We start from the raw sequence: 15,100 nt of genomic DNA, 5'->3' as shown, positions 1-15,100 counted from the left end.
ATGCCAAACTGACCAAATATTTCAATGCAAACCCCCACCCTTCTCAATGAAGTTGATATCTTGGAATATCAGAGGGCTCAACAGCCCGAGGAAAGGTAGATTATTAAAAAACATGCTGATGCAAGAAAAACCAAGTATACTCTTTTTGCAGGAGACGAAATGCAGCTCAACAATTTTGGAAAAAATAGCAGCGAAAGCTTGGCCAGGAGGGCTAGTTACAGCTGTTGATGCTCAGGGAGCTTCGGGGGGACTGGCAATCCTTTGGGATGCCCGGGCCATCCAACTCAACAATATACAAGCTAATAAAAGTTTCATCCAGGCAACTTTCCACCTCTCAGGTACTAATACCCATGGACTGATAACTAATGTTTACTTTCCTCAGGATACTGCTCAAAAAGCTCAAATCCTGAATACTTTGTCAGAACTCAACAAAGATAGGCCATACCCTCTGTGGATCTCTGGAGGCGATTACAACATGACAGCCAACATGGAAGAGAAACAAGGAGGTAGAAGCAGAGCAAATAGTGATGGAAATCTACTAAAAAATTTCATTATTAACAACTGGCTGATAGATATTCCCACAAGCAACGACCTCTTCACTTGGTCCAATAAAAGGGAAGGTTTGCAACAGATCGCATCGCGTCTGGACAGATTCCTAATCTCAGATAATGCGACTCACTTAGGAGGGGAATTCACAACATCTATTCTCCCTATCTCTGGATCGGATCACTGGCCTATCGAACTTCAATGGAATAGGCAAGGCAATAATCTCAAACATCCTTTTCGATTTGAGGAATTTTGGTTATCTCACTCGGACTTTGAAGAGCTAGTCAGATCAACCTGGCTCAACTTCAATCCGACTTAGGGCACTAGAATGTCCAGGTTCCAGCAAAAACTCAAGTATCTAAAAGGGGCAATCAAACAATGGAATCACAACACTTTTGGTAACATCTTCAAAGCTCAAGCCATTCTCAATTCAGAGATGAAGAAAATCCAGCAAACCATTATCACCGCGGGGCGCACGGAGGAACTTACCAAACAGGAGCAAGCTATAGAATCTAAAATTCTTGAAAGGGACAAACAGGAGGAGACATTATGGCGACAAAAATCAAGAATCAGATGGCTAAAAAGTGGAGAAAAGAACACGAAATTTTTTCATAAAACTACTGTGCAGCGCAGAATGATAAATTACATCACTCACATTAAAAATGAACAGGGGGAGAAAATTGAAACTCATGAAGGCATTGAAGGGGAATTCCTCAATTATTTTAAGAAAGCTCATCAGGAACCCAACATAAACAGAATGTCGGCTATCAATAAGCTTCTAAAGAACATACCCAGGATCATAACAGAGGAACATAACAGTCTTCTCATCAAGCCTATTAGCTTACAGGAAGTTGAAGAGGCAGTTCAACAAATGAAGGAAGGGAAAGCGCCAGGGCCGGATGGCTTCACGACGAACTTCTTTCATAAATTCTGGGACTTGATTAAGAATGAGGTCTGGCAAGTTGTGGAGGAATCCAGGGCTCTCAGATGGATGTATCCAGGCCTAAATGCTACCTTCATAGCCTTAATTCCAAAGGGGGAAGATTCCAACACCCCTGACAAGTACAGACCTATCGCTCTGTGTAATATCATCTACAAAATTACTTCAAAAGTAATAGCAACTAGATTAAAGCCGCTGCTCCCTCTTATTATTTTTCCCGAGCAATCAGGTTATGTCGAAGGACGACAAATAATGGACGGGATCATCTTAACTCATGAGATTATCCACTCCCTAAAGCAAACCAAGAAGCCAGGTATGCTGCTTAAGCTAGACCTATCTAAAGCATTTGATAGTCTCAGTTGGGTCTATATTCACAAAATTCTTATTGCCTTTGGCTTTGCACACTCTTGGGTCAGATGGATTTTTAACCTATTATCTTCAGCTTTCTTCTCTGTGTTAATTAATGGTATTCCTTCGGCTACTTACCGGCCCTCCAGAGGAATAAGGCAAGGAGACCCCTTGTCTCCCTTCCTCTTTGTAATAATGGCTGAGGGATTGGGCAGAAGCATCACCGCGGCCAGGACCGATCAGCACTTAAGAGGCCTTTCTTTTAACAATTCCCCTGCCTACTCCCACCAGCAATTTGTAGATGATAATATGCTTTTTGGTCATCCTTCGGTGCAGGAAGCCCGCCTCCTCAATTCAATCCTGACAACTTTCTCTGAAGCTTCTGGGGCCCTTATCAATAAAGTCAAATCCCAAATCTTTTTCTTTAATACCCCTGTTCCTACCCAAAAAGCTATTGGTCGAATTCTGGGTTTCACCAGTGCCTCCCTTCCCTCCAAGTACCTCAGTGCCCCTCTAATGGCCTCAGCTCTCAAACATTCTTCCTGGAAGCAATTGTTGGAAAAACTTGAGACTCGACTATCCCTGTGGACCAATCGGGCTCTGAATATGGCAAGCAGAATCGTCCTTATTAAAGCAGTCCTTCACTCCATGCCCCTCTATCTTTTCTCCATCCTGGCTGCCCCCAAATGGGTTCTCAAGGAAATCAAGAACCTCCAGCGCAACTTCCTGTGGGGAAGCTCAGGCCAAAATCGTAAATGGGCTTTAATCAAATGGGATAAAGTTTGTCTTCCTAAGAAAGCAGGAGGTATAGGTCTACGAGATCCTGAGAACAACAATAAAGCAATGGGTGCAAAAATTTGGTGGAGATGGCTTGCCCAGCCTAACACTCCATGGGCTTCCCTTTGGACAGCCAAATATGCAAGCAACTGCCCCATGGAAGAAAGAATACGGATGACAGAGATAAGCACAGGTTCGGCAATCTGGAATTCGGCTATACAACACAGAAGTCTCATACAAGAACACAGCTTTTGGGAAATTAAAAGTGGAACAACTGCTCGATTTTGGGAGGACTCATGGCAGCAGTTACCAAAAATAAGAGACATTCTCCAAAACCACCCAATTGCAGAGCAGGAGATAAATCATTCTGCCAAAGTTAATCAATTTTGGAACTCAGCTACAGCTCAAGAACACAGACAATGGAAAAATGCAAATCAAATTATACCGAATAGCTCTGAACAAACTCAGCAACTTCTCAACACAGAATTACAAAAAAGGCAAATCATTGTCTCAGAAGAAATGGACATTTTACGATGGGGATATGAAGAGAAAGGAATTTTCACCACAAAGGAAGCATACAACATAATAATCCAAGAGCAGCTAAACAAAGATATTTTATGGGAAAGAATTTGGCACACTTCCAATTGGCCGAAGGTCTCTACATTTCTATGGCTCCTTGGTCATAATAGAATCTTAACGTGGGATAATCTAAGGAAGAGAAGCTTCTCAGGCCCATCTATATGTCACATTTGCAGGCAAGAGGAGGAAACAACCCTTCATCTTATGCAAACATGTCAAACTGGGAGGAAACTTTGGGAGAAAGTTGCTTTCCGCTGTCAAAAAGAGGGCAGAGTGCAAGGAGATCTCAAAGCCACCATACGCAATTGGAGTCAAAATCCATTCCAAAGTAATCTCCTGAACACCTTATGGCATCTTATACCTGGATTACTGATGTGGAACATATGGAAAGAGCGTAACAGAAGGATATTCAAAGATCAAACTATGTCTCTAGAACAAATTTGGAATAAATTTCATCAGAATATCCTGGAGACTCTATCAATCAGAGAATGGTACTCCGAGGATCTTCCCACTTTACCTCAGGAGAAAACAGTATGGGATAATTGGGGGCTTCAGATAAACCAAAACTCAATCAATAAAAAGAACCCCAATATGCAGAGTCAGGAATCAAGCAATTGGACTCCGCCGCCCAAAGACATGCTCCAGCTCAACTTCGATGGAGCTTCTAAAGGAAATCCAGGGAAAGCAGGATACGGGGGAGCATTCAGAGATCATAATGGTAATCCTCAATGCGTCTTCATGGGCTCGATAGGATGGGACACCAACAACTCAGCAGAATTGGAGGGATTATGGAGAGGTCTCAAATTAGCTCATGAAAGGGATTTGTTTCCTCTCATTATAGAAGGTGATTCGCAAATCATAATCAGAATGATCATAAAGCTTCAGCACGGCTCACCCATTCACAAAGTAAGCAATAGCTGGAGAATGGCCCAGAGGCTTGAGCTAATCAATCACTGGCTTTCTCAGCACCAAGCAATCACTTTCAAACACACCAGAAGGGAAGGAAATAAGCTCGCTGATCTTCTGGCCAATATTGGAGTGGATGCTAAGGATGGCTACTTTGAAGGAACTATCACCAGCTTAGTTCCCGGGGACCAAATCGCCAAAGTCCAGGAAATTGTCACTCAGGACAAATCTCAGATGAAGGATACGCACCCGGATGCGGGTGATCACAACCGCATTCAATGACAGATCATACCAAGCAGACACCTGGCCTGACGGATGGCAGGCGGAAGGTCTACAAGGTACGAGGCGTAGGAGGTTATTTCAGGTTCAGGGCAAGTGAATTAATGTCCGTTCAGTCTCGAAGCGAGCTCGACTTCAATGCGAGCATGGCTACTCTGCTCACAATTCGGCTCATTAACGTGGAATGGCTCAACACCGCTGCTGCAGTTAATGCCTCCGCTCTTTATGAAGCGATGCCGCCTCAATGCTCTTGTCTGGTCTTTCCTGTCCGCTTAATTGCCCGGCTCTGGAATAGGCAGGATTTTATCAGTTCTCCCACCATCTCAGGTTCACTCTGTCTCTCTCGTTTGCTCAGGTCTCTTGCTGCTGTTACAATGCCTCGCAGTCGAGGCATTCCGCGTCGTGGAGGTCGGTCAGGAATCAGGGGTTGCTCTCCACCAGCTCCTCAGCAGGTTTCCCCCATTGCATTAGTCCCTCCGTCATCTCCGCCTTCAGACCAAGATAGGATTATCCCTAATAACTCTTACCAGACCTCCAAATTCATATTCCAGAGTCGGCTCAATAGGCCTGTGGTGACGGTGAATTTTACAGTTTTTGTCTCAGAGGAGGAAAGCAACCAGCTCAGTTCAACCCCACCCGCTTCCACACCTTCTCAGGATGACAGAATTCTTCTTGGGGATATGACTGGGTTGGTGTTTCATGCTGATCGCATGCAGGAGGACGCCCCTGTCTCGGCTGCGCCTCAGCAGCCTGTCCTAGCTCAGGAAAATGACACAATTTGCGAGCCATCTCAAAGAGCAGCTGGTCTTTTACATTTGGTTACTGATTCTGATGGAGTGTCGGTTCTGGACGAAGAAGGGCTCGTGACCTGGGTCGCTTCACCAAGCCAGGCAAAGAAGGACCTGCCAGCTACCTCAAGTCATGCGGATTAATCTCTGCTCCGTTCTGTCGGTTCGCCCTCTGGTTCACATGCTATGTAATTTTGGTCCTGTGTCTCTGTTTTTGCAGTTAAATGTTCTTGTCTGTTTCATTCTCATGCTTCAGGTAGCAACTTCAGACAACAAAGATTTCAATTTTTGTTTTAAAGATAGCCATGCTAGTTGCTACAGCATTTTGGAGGTCACTGAAGGTCATGTCAATTGTAGTCTCGGTAATTTTTGTCAATCTGTAGGGGATCGAAATCAAATCTCTGAGGTCTGTATTGTAAATCTGGTTGACAGTTTAAACTGTAAAGTCCCTGAATTTTTGGTTGAGGAATGGCCTTGGCCTCCTCTGAGGTCTTGACCTCATTGTACATATTTTTTCACCTTTTTTAATAGAATTTGTATTTACTGAGAAAAAAAAAATGTTACAAACACTATTTATTTTGAATTATATATATATTCTAAACCATAAGGATAAATCTCAATATTATATAATGTATTTTCATATACCTGCGTTTGTATTATCCACATATAAATACAAAATTTGATACATGCATATGTCTATAGGTTGACTCGAGATTATATCCTTATTCACATACATTTTTCATTAGGCTACATTTCAAGCATATCTCTCTCTCTCTCTCTCTCTCTCTCTCTCTCTCTCTCTCTCTCTCTCTATATATATATATATATATATAATATGAGAATTTAAGTTCTACAACATGATTATATATGCACAATAGTCTTTGTACATAATAAGACATGTTGAGATAACTAAACATCATAAGGAGGAATTCATAGAGGAATCATGTGGATAGAGTGCAACATGGTAGCATTATTAAAGAAAGATCATTGAACAACATTTGTTAAATATTATAAACATCGAGCTAAAACTATTAATAAACAAATCTTGATGAAATATAAAGACCTACACAATATGATAAGTATTGTTACACATTGTTACATATTAAAATAAATTACCCTTCAATTTAGGACAAGAAGGTAATAATACCACCCTCCTTGACCTCAATATCAGTAATGTTAGGGTCCAAGGTTTTAGAGATCAAATGTATTTGTCTTTATTCATTCATTTTTAGTTTCTGAACAACAATTTAGCCTATGAGCTACTATTGTTGCCATAGTCTAAAAGTCATTGTTTACATCCTTGCAAGTATTTCACAATGGATCCATAAAGATAAAGAAAAACTTGAAGAGAGTCTGACTCAAGGAGAAGGTCACGGAGTCATATGCTCATATAAATTCTTATAGGGTTCAAAAGGTTATGTATCATTGATCACTAGTCAGAATCTTGAACAAACAATTAAATCTTGGATCATTTTTAAGGTTTTGTTGAGTTTGCTATTGAGTATGGTTCATTAGCCCATTCCACCATTTATAACTCATGTTTCCCCCTTCATATAACCCTATTATACATTTTTCATTCATATATCCTTTCCATATATTATTACCTAAAATTCCTTCCATACACCACTCCCCTACATATACATTTATATTTAATATCATATCCATATACACACTCCCTCCTAATTCCACTTCTCATCATTACCACCTACATTCATAAACTCACCTCTCATCATTATCATTATTTGTATGACACCCTCACAACTCATGACTACGATTTTCCTTACATGACCATAATTACCCTCTTCAGTTCATACTCATGATCAAAACAAAGCAAAAAGGTGCACTTCCAAAATATCTCATAGCACCCTCATTTCTCTCTCCAATTTGCAATTAGCACTCTTCACTAAGGGAGGATGATAGTCATATATCTCAGGGCCAAAAGTATCTTGGCATAGGTTTGAAGGCTGGTTTTTCAAGTGGGAGAAGGTTGCTACACACTTGCTGCACAAAATTCCAAGTCACATAGTCGCTGCACAAACTAGGATTAGTCAGTTTGGAAGTCTATAAGTGGGGAAATGAACAATTAAAGGATTCTACACCAACAAACCATCATGTAAAGTACACCCATCTGCTTAGTTTTGTTAAAAACCATCAGAAACCATGCCAAGCATGGAGGTCTACTACACTTTGCTACATAATTTCCTCTAAATATGACTGTTTTGGTCATCCTTTTCAAAATAGCTTTATAACCAAGTGGAGCCAAATTTAGAAAAATAGAGAGAGTTTTTTCTCAAGAACGGGTCAAAGAACAATAGCCTCTTCCAGTTTATGTACAGGTATCATAGACTAGGAGTTTTGAATGCATCTTTAAGGCATATTTTTCGGACTGTCTATTCCCCTGTTTTAGTCATGGTTTTGTAGAGCTATTTCTAAGGAGATGGGGAAGAATTTGAAGAAAATGAGAGAGGTTTATCTCCAGGACAAGTTCATCTACAATAAACGCCTTCAGGTTTTACACAAGCTCTACCATTTGGGAGCTAGAGGTGTTTCTTCGAGGCCTATTTTTGTAGTTTTTGTTAGAAAAATTATAAAAATTTTGGAATTTGGTTTGAGATTGTGGAAATTCATAAATATTTTGAGGCAGCCATTTGTCAGAAGGGGGGTGGATGAGTGTGTTGTTGAGTCAGGATCTGTGTAATCACCGAGTAATCATCTAGGTGTATTCCTTTGCATGGAAATTCATGCCAACAGGGCATACTACTCAGTTGTTGTGCATAGATTTGGAAAATCAGTATTGTTTCTTGTTTTTTGTGTCAAAAAACATGGTTCAATGATCAAGATGATTTTATGGATTTGGATAGTTTTTTGAATAGGATAGTGTGATAAGGTTTAGTGATTTTTTTTGTTTTTTTTTTTTTTACATTAGAAGAAAAAGACTGTCCATATGTTAATATTACTGCTTTTGTGATCAATTCGATCCACCTCATGGATCAAAGATGTGTTGTATCTAGACATGAGATTTTTGAAGATGTAAGGCTATATAATGCCTAGTGATAAAAGTTAGAAAGGGTTGGATATTATTGTGAACTGTTTCAGACATATTTGTGTTGTGATCTTTTATTAATGATAATGCTTAATGCTGAAGTTATTCCAATTAGCATTGTAGAGATACTTGTGGTATGATGCTTCGAAATTGTTCTTCTCTAGTGTATTTGTCATCCTTTTCATTTTCTTTTGCAATCTTTTATGGGTGTAATAAATAAGTCGTATTAGAATTCAACTTACATTGCTCTAATTTGGTTGTGTTTAAATGTTTCAGTTGCAAATGAAATATGTTACACCTTTATTCTTTGTGTGTTCCTCTTAATACTTGATCATGAATATACAATAACAGATGTTTACCTGTTTCTGTCGCAAGTGAATGAGTATCTCTTTATTTATCTCCCACTATACTACAATTTATTGTCTATTTCGAAGTATGTGCCGAAACAGGCCTCTGTGCATGAGATTGGTTGGTATATGCATAGGCATCACAAGCTAGTAATTTTCTGATCACAAGTACCCATATCCTAGAAACCTTCATCAATTTCCAACAGATATTATAAACCCCTTCAAATCTGGTCTCTGTGTGCTTCATAGTCTAAAAATATTTGTTCTTCTTAAGTGAGAGAGTCCCCTCCAATTGGAAAGGACTAGTTTCCAACCCAGAGTGGTTAGTGGTTACCTGTGGGATACCTTCCCTCAAAATTAAGGAGTTTACAGAGTGCTAACAAGTAACACCTACCTGCAGGTAATAATAGTAGAAAACGTATGCCCTTATACGAGCTTGAGTTTATGATGTTATATTTCCTGAAATAAGTTTGCACCTCAAGTACTCATAATAATTTTTATGTGACCAGAGCAAGCTGCGATGGTAGAGACATGTTGACGACAAGGCAGACTAGCAACAAAATCACCACTGGTGCCACCACTGTCGCTACAACCAAAAACACCATAATCATTAATTTCTTCGACACCTGAGCTATTCATTATAATGTGCTCATTGGAAGCAATCATGGAAACACTAAAATGGATGCCGACAACCACTACCAAGGAGGAGTGACCTTATTTGAGGAAGGAAACCCATAGGGATATAAGGGATCATATCATAGACAACCTCATGAGTACATTTATAGGGAGCTCCAAAGGATTAAGCTCCCATAATTTTCAAGGAGGCGACCCAGAGAATGTGCTAAAGCATGGTTGGAAGGAATGACAAGATGTTTTGCACTAAAGGAATATGCCTCTACCTCCAAGACAAAGATCACTATATGTCAACTAAGAGGAAGTGCTTTAATTTGGTGGGTGAATCTAGAAAAATAGTTGCATCTCACATTAGAAAACTTTCCATGGGAATTATTTGAGGAAAAATTTCGCTCAAAATACTTTCCACCCTACTTTCAAGAGTAACAGGGCAAAGCCTTTCATGCATTAGTCCAAGGTAACAAAATAATGGATGAATATGAGATGAGGTTTATGGAACTTGTAAAATATGTCCCCTATCTAAATGTCGATGAAAGATAAGCTCAGTGTTTTGTGTGTGGATTAAACCCTTGAAATAGGGTCATGGTCAGAATGTTGAGGCCATCTTTAGTAGTGGAGGTAGTTGAATGTGTCTGTTATGTAGAGGAGAATATATTGATTAAAAGGTACATCAAGCCAACGAGATCCCCACAGCTAGGATTTCTAGGGAAACCCCCCCAAAACTTCTTTAGGGGAGGTAATTCGAGGTCACCTCCTTATGGTAATAAGTTTACTCTAAGGGGAGTAGGAGAAAGGACTCCAATGGAAGCTAATGTGGTATCTACAGTTTCATAACATTCTAACATGAGACAATGGAACTATCGAGGAAATTTCAATAGAGGAAGAAGCATGTGGGGAAGGAACTCTTTTTCAAGAAACTCATAGAACAACACAAGGGGATCACCATAGGTTGATTATTGGGGATGTGGAGAACCTCATTTCTGGCATGATTTCCTAATGGATTTATCAAGTTTTGTGTATAGGAAGGAAAAGAGTCCTCATTTTCCAAACCAATCATAGAATCCATTCAACAACCAACAATAACCAGGTAGAATATCAATCCAATGTAGTGGAGTCATCAGGTACAATTAAAAATATAAAACTCAAAATCTTATATTATTATGGCATTATTGTTATTTTAATTTCTTCATATGCATTAGATAAATGTAGGTTGGAAGAACACAAGAAAAAATATTTTAGATAGGTAAATATGGCTTCAGGGGAACTACAGTTAGTAGAGTAAAGTGTTGAGGAATGTGTGGTTGATTTAGGAGTTTGTTCAACTAAGTCAAAAGTATATGTCACTACCTTAGGAACTTATGACCTCATCATAGGGATGGATTGGTTGGAAAATCAAGAAGCTTGGGTGGGCTATTATGGGAAGAGAATTATCTGGATAAATGATGAGGGAGAGTTAATCCAAATCCAAGGTATTAAAAAGAAGGTATATTTACGCTTCATCTCAATAATGCAAATGAATCGTTTCCTAATAAAAAATTGTCAAGTATATGCAATAAAGGAAATAAGCAAGGAAAAGGGACCATCACTAGAGTAATATCATGTGTTGCCCAAATTTCTGGATGTTTTTCCAAAGGAAATACCAGGACTACCTCCTAAAAGGGAGCTTGATATTAAAATAGGTTTAAAGCCTAGAACATAACCAATCTCGAAGACTCCCTATAGAATGACGGCTCCAAATATTTAAGAATGGAAAATAAAACTGAAGGAGTTATTAGAATTAGGACTCATTTGGCCTAGTATCTCACCATTGGGTTCACATGTAATTTTTGTCATGAATACAGATGGTTCCTTGCAGCTCTATATATACTATTGAGACTTAAATCAAGCTATATAAAAGAATAGGTATCAAATGACTCAAATTGATGATCTCTTCGACTAAATGAAAATGGATTCTATATTTTCAAAAAATTATTTATAGTCTGTTTATCATCAATCAATAATTAAGGATAACGATGTTCCTAAGACTACAGTTCAAACACGCTTTAGGAATTATGAGTTCATAGTGGTGCCATTCGGGTCGACCAGTGCACCCACAGTATTCATGAACCTTATGAATTATGTTTTCCATAAGTATCTTGATTGCTTTGTAAAAGTCTTCCTGGATGATATTCTCATCTATTCCATGATAAGGAGCTTGAAGAACACTTACGAATAGTACTATCATGCCTAAGGGAGCACTAGTTATATGGAAAGTTGTCAAAGTGTTCTTTCTTTCAGAAGGAGATTCATTATCTAGCCTAGTCACATCATATCTAGTGAAGTGATCTCCATAGGTCCTAAGAAGGTAAAAGAAATCATGGATTTCCCAATACCAAAAAATGTGCATGAAGTTCGTAGTTTTATTGGTTTATCAGGATACTATCGACAGTTTGTAGACGAGTTCTCAAAAATTGCAAATCCTTTCACAACCCTCCAACACAAATATATGAATGGACTAAGGAATGTGACATTGCATTCATTGAGATTAAAATATTGTTGATCAATGCACCAATATTGTGAGCACCTGACATGGACAAGGACTTTATTGTATGTACCAATGCATCCAAGTAGGGATTAGGTGTAGTATTAATGCAAGAAAAATAAGTAATAGCATATGCCTCTAGGAAGTTAAATCCTCATGAGGAACTCTACCCCACACATGATTTAGATTTGGTTGTTGTAGCGCTAGCTTTAAAAATATAGAGACACTACCTTATAGGGAGAATTTTTGTGCTCAAAAGAAATCATAAAAGCCTAAAATACTTGTTTAACCAAAGGGAATTAAATCCTAGGCAAAGATTATGGAGTGAGTTCTTAAGTGAATATGACTTTGGAATTTCATACATCAAAGGGAAGGAAAATTTAGTGGCAAATGCCCTAAGTAGAAGGCCAAGGATCTTTTCCTTTATACCCATTAGGGTAAATTGAGGGAGCGAGTGTTAGAACATATCTTAGAGGATAATTGGTATTTAAAAATAAAATATGGGATTCAAAGTTAAAATCCAAGAGAACCTATGTTTGAAGGATATGAGCTAGAGAATGATGGACTATTATGATTCTAATGAAGGATGTATATCCCTGATATTGGAGATATCTACAACACCATATGAAAGGAAGCCCACAAAGCACTTTATTGTGTGATTCCTGGTGTAAATAAAATCTATGTCGACAAGAGGAAACTATTCTTTTGGGGAGGCATGAAGTGTGATATTGTCCAATTCTTTGCAAAATGTCTTGAATGTCAGTAGGTGAAGGTCAACCATCGTTACCTAGTGGGTCTCCTACAACCACATGACATTCCAATGACTAAGTGGCAGGTGATTTCTATGGATTTGGTTGTAGGGATACCTCTTACCCCATAAAAGCACAATGTCATTTGGTCATAGTAGATAAACTAACGAAAAGTACTCACTTTTTTCCTGTAAAAGATACTTATGAAGTTGTTGACATAACTTGGGTATTTATAAATGAATTTATTAGGTTCCATGGAGTTCCTAATAAGATCTAATAAGATAGGGATTCATGAGTCACTTCAAGGTTCTGGACTTATATGCAGTTTTCTTTCAGAACCCAAGTTAATTTAAGTACGAGTTATCACCCTGAGACTAATGGATAGATAAAGGGGGGGAACCAAATAATGGAAGATATGTTGAGGATGTATGCTATGGACCAAAAAACACATTGCGAAAGGTAATTTCCCTTAGTTGAATTTGCATAAAATAACAATTACCATAGTTCAATCAGAATGCCTCCATTTGAAGCATTATATGGAAGACCATGCAAGACACCGTTAAGTTGGGACAGATTAGAGGACCAGGTGATAGTGGGACCAAAACTAATTCAAGAGATGGAAGAACAGGTAAAAAAATTAGGTAATGGTTAAAAGAAGCACAAGATATACAGAAAAGCTACGCTGATGCTCACAGTATGGATAAAAATTATAAAGTAGGGGATTAGGTTTTTTATCTGTATCAGGCCAAACAAAAGCACAATTTGGTTTAGAAAGGGAAGAAAGTTGTCACCCCAGTTTATTGGACCATTTAAAATTATAGAAATAATTATACTTATCGCCTACCGTCTTGCGCTGCCACCCCATTTGCATAAAATTCATAATTTTTTTCATGTAGATGTACTAGGAAACTACATAGATGACAAATATCACAACCTTCAAAGGAATGAAATGCAGATATCAGATGAGGGAACCATTTTAGTTGAACCATAATGTATCCTGTAATGTAGGGTTCAACAACTCAGGAACCTCCTGGTGGACCAAGTTAAGGTCCAATGGGACAAGTATAGTCCTAGGCCCACTACCTGGGAAGATATAGAAACCATATGCCAGAAGTATCCCAACTTGCTTTGATTTTGAAGAAATTAAAGCTTTATTTTGTATATCCTTACTTTGTTTAGCCAGATACATAAGACTATCATTTTGAACTTATCTACAACTATGAGGAGTTACAGGTGAATATGTTATTTCAAATAATTATGTTTTTTCATTTATGCTTAATTAAATATGCATGTTGTTGGTACATGGATACGAATGTGAATTATGTTATGAATGAAATGTACATATTATGTTTTACTTATCAAGCATGTGTGAGTATGTTAAAGACCACATATTTCTTATTATTGATGAGATGGATATAATTATAGTGACCACACTTGACTACTTGATGTAAAATCTAACTACAGGTATATTGGCTAGACATAGCCAAATATGTTATATGAACTCAAAGATCAATAACACAAAGGTAAAAAAATATGAATGTTGCAAATACATTATTTGAATTCGTTTGGGTTTTGAATTTATTGATTTATATGTTATAATGTATATACATGTATTTATATTCCAAATGATATCATTATTTTGGTTTTGAATATATTGATGCATATGTTATATTTTATAAACAAATATTTATATTGCAGATGATATCCTTATTTTGGTTTTGAATGTATTAATGCATATGTTATAATGCATAAACAAGTGTTTATATCGTAGATATTATTGTTATCAAACTGACCACATGATGAAAAAAATCCAAGAAAAATTTAGGCTCATTGTGATTCCAAGATAGGGTGTTGACCCTAGTCCAACTAGGAGGGTTGGAGGTGCTTCCCACCATTTATCCTCCAAAAAATAGAGTCATGGGAGGATTGTGCAAGTTCCACTCCTTTAGAATGTGATGATTGTTGGAAATACTGAAAGGGGGGTGAATCAATATTCCTTAGCAATTAGCTCTTTTAAATATTTTTAGAGAATTAGTTAATCTTCAATTATTATTAACGTTTATGAAGTAATAACAGCAAATAAAAGAACACAGTAGGCACAAGAATTTTAGGTGGAAAACCCCCTCCAGGTCAAAAACCATCAAACGATTTTCTAATAAATTCTTTAATCTTCATCCACAACTAAAATGAAAGCAAAAACTTCCTAGAATTCTAGAAAAGCATTCTTCTCCAGCTCCCACTGGAAGGACACCCCAATGCCCTGGTTTCTTCAGTAATCAACTGAATGGATGCCCCAACACCCTAGTGAGCCATAACTTGCCCTAGCACCACCCTACCACCCTGAAGTGTTCGCAAGCCCCAACCTATAGGCGATTTCATACACCTTCCTAGCACCTCCCTGCCACCTTATAATGACTGAAATAAGACAAGGCTGTGGATTCCCAAACTAGGGAAAACAATCCAAGATACAATAAGATGTACAATATTTTTGTACTTGACCAAATACCCAATCACTTTATGACCTGCAACCCAACCATGACATCATCCCAACAATGACTCCTATACCTCCCAACACATCCTCTTGGACTCTATGTAGAATGACACTTTCACAAATGACTCTTTTACAACTTTACAATGATGACTC

The 15,100-nt window shown here is 38.2% G+C and overlaps 2 protein-coding genes across 2 annotated transcripts; both read left to right on the top strand.

Moving 5' to 3' along the window:
* The first annotated feature begins 112 nt into the window (after positions 1 to 112).
* LOC149233512 (uncharacterized) lies at positions 113 to 865 on the top strand. The gene has a single exon (XM_089382220.1). It carries the CDS (start codon positions 113 to 115, stop codon positions 863 to 865), a length of 753 nt encoding a protein of 250 aa, XP_089238346.1.
* A 9-nt stretch (positions 866 to 874) lies between these two features.
* Positions 875 to 4,378, top strand: LOC149233511 (uncharacterized). The gene has a single exon (XM_089382219.1). It carries the CDS (start codon positions 875 to 877, stop codon positions 4,376 to 4,378), a length of 3,504 nt encoding a protein of 1,167 aa, XP_089238345.1.
* The last annotated feature ends 10,722 nt before the right edge of the window (positions 4,379 to 15,100 follow it).

This window comes from Pinus tabuliformis, chromosome J, assembly GCF_031772625.1.
Source record: "Pinus tabuliformis cultivar Carrire ecotype Pingquan chromosome J, CPIR1, whole genome shotgun sequence".
NCBI lineage: Eukaryota > Viridiplantae > Streptophyta > Pinopsida > Pinales > Pinaceae > Pinus > Pinus tabuliformis.
Note: the sequence above shows the minus strand (reverse complement) of the source record. Positions and strands in the feature narration are given on the sequence as shown.

Excerpts from the sequence above, each read along its gene's own strand:
- LOC149233512 (XM_089382220.1), top strand. The coding sequence starts at position 113 with ATGCTGATGCAAGAAAAACCAAGTATACTCTTTTTGCAGGAGACGAAA.
- LOC149233511 (XM_089382219.1), top strand. The coding sequence starts at position 875 with ATGTCCAGGTTCCAGCAAAAACTCAAGTATCTAAAAGGGGCAATCAAA.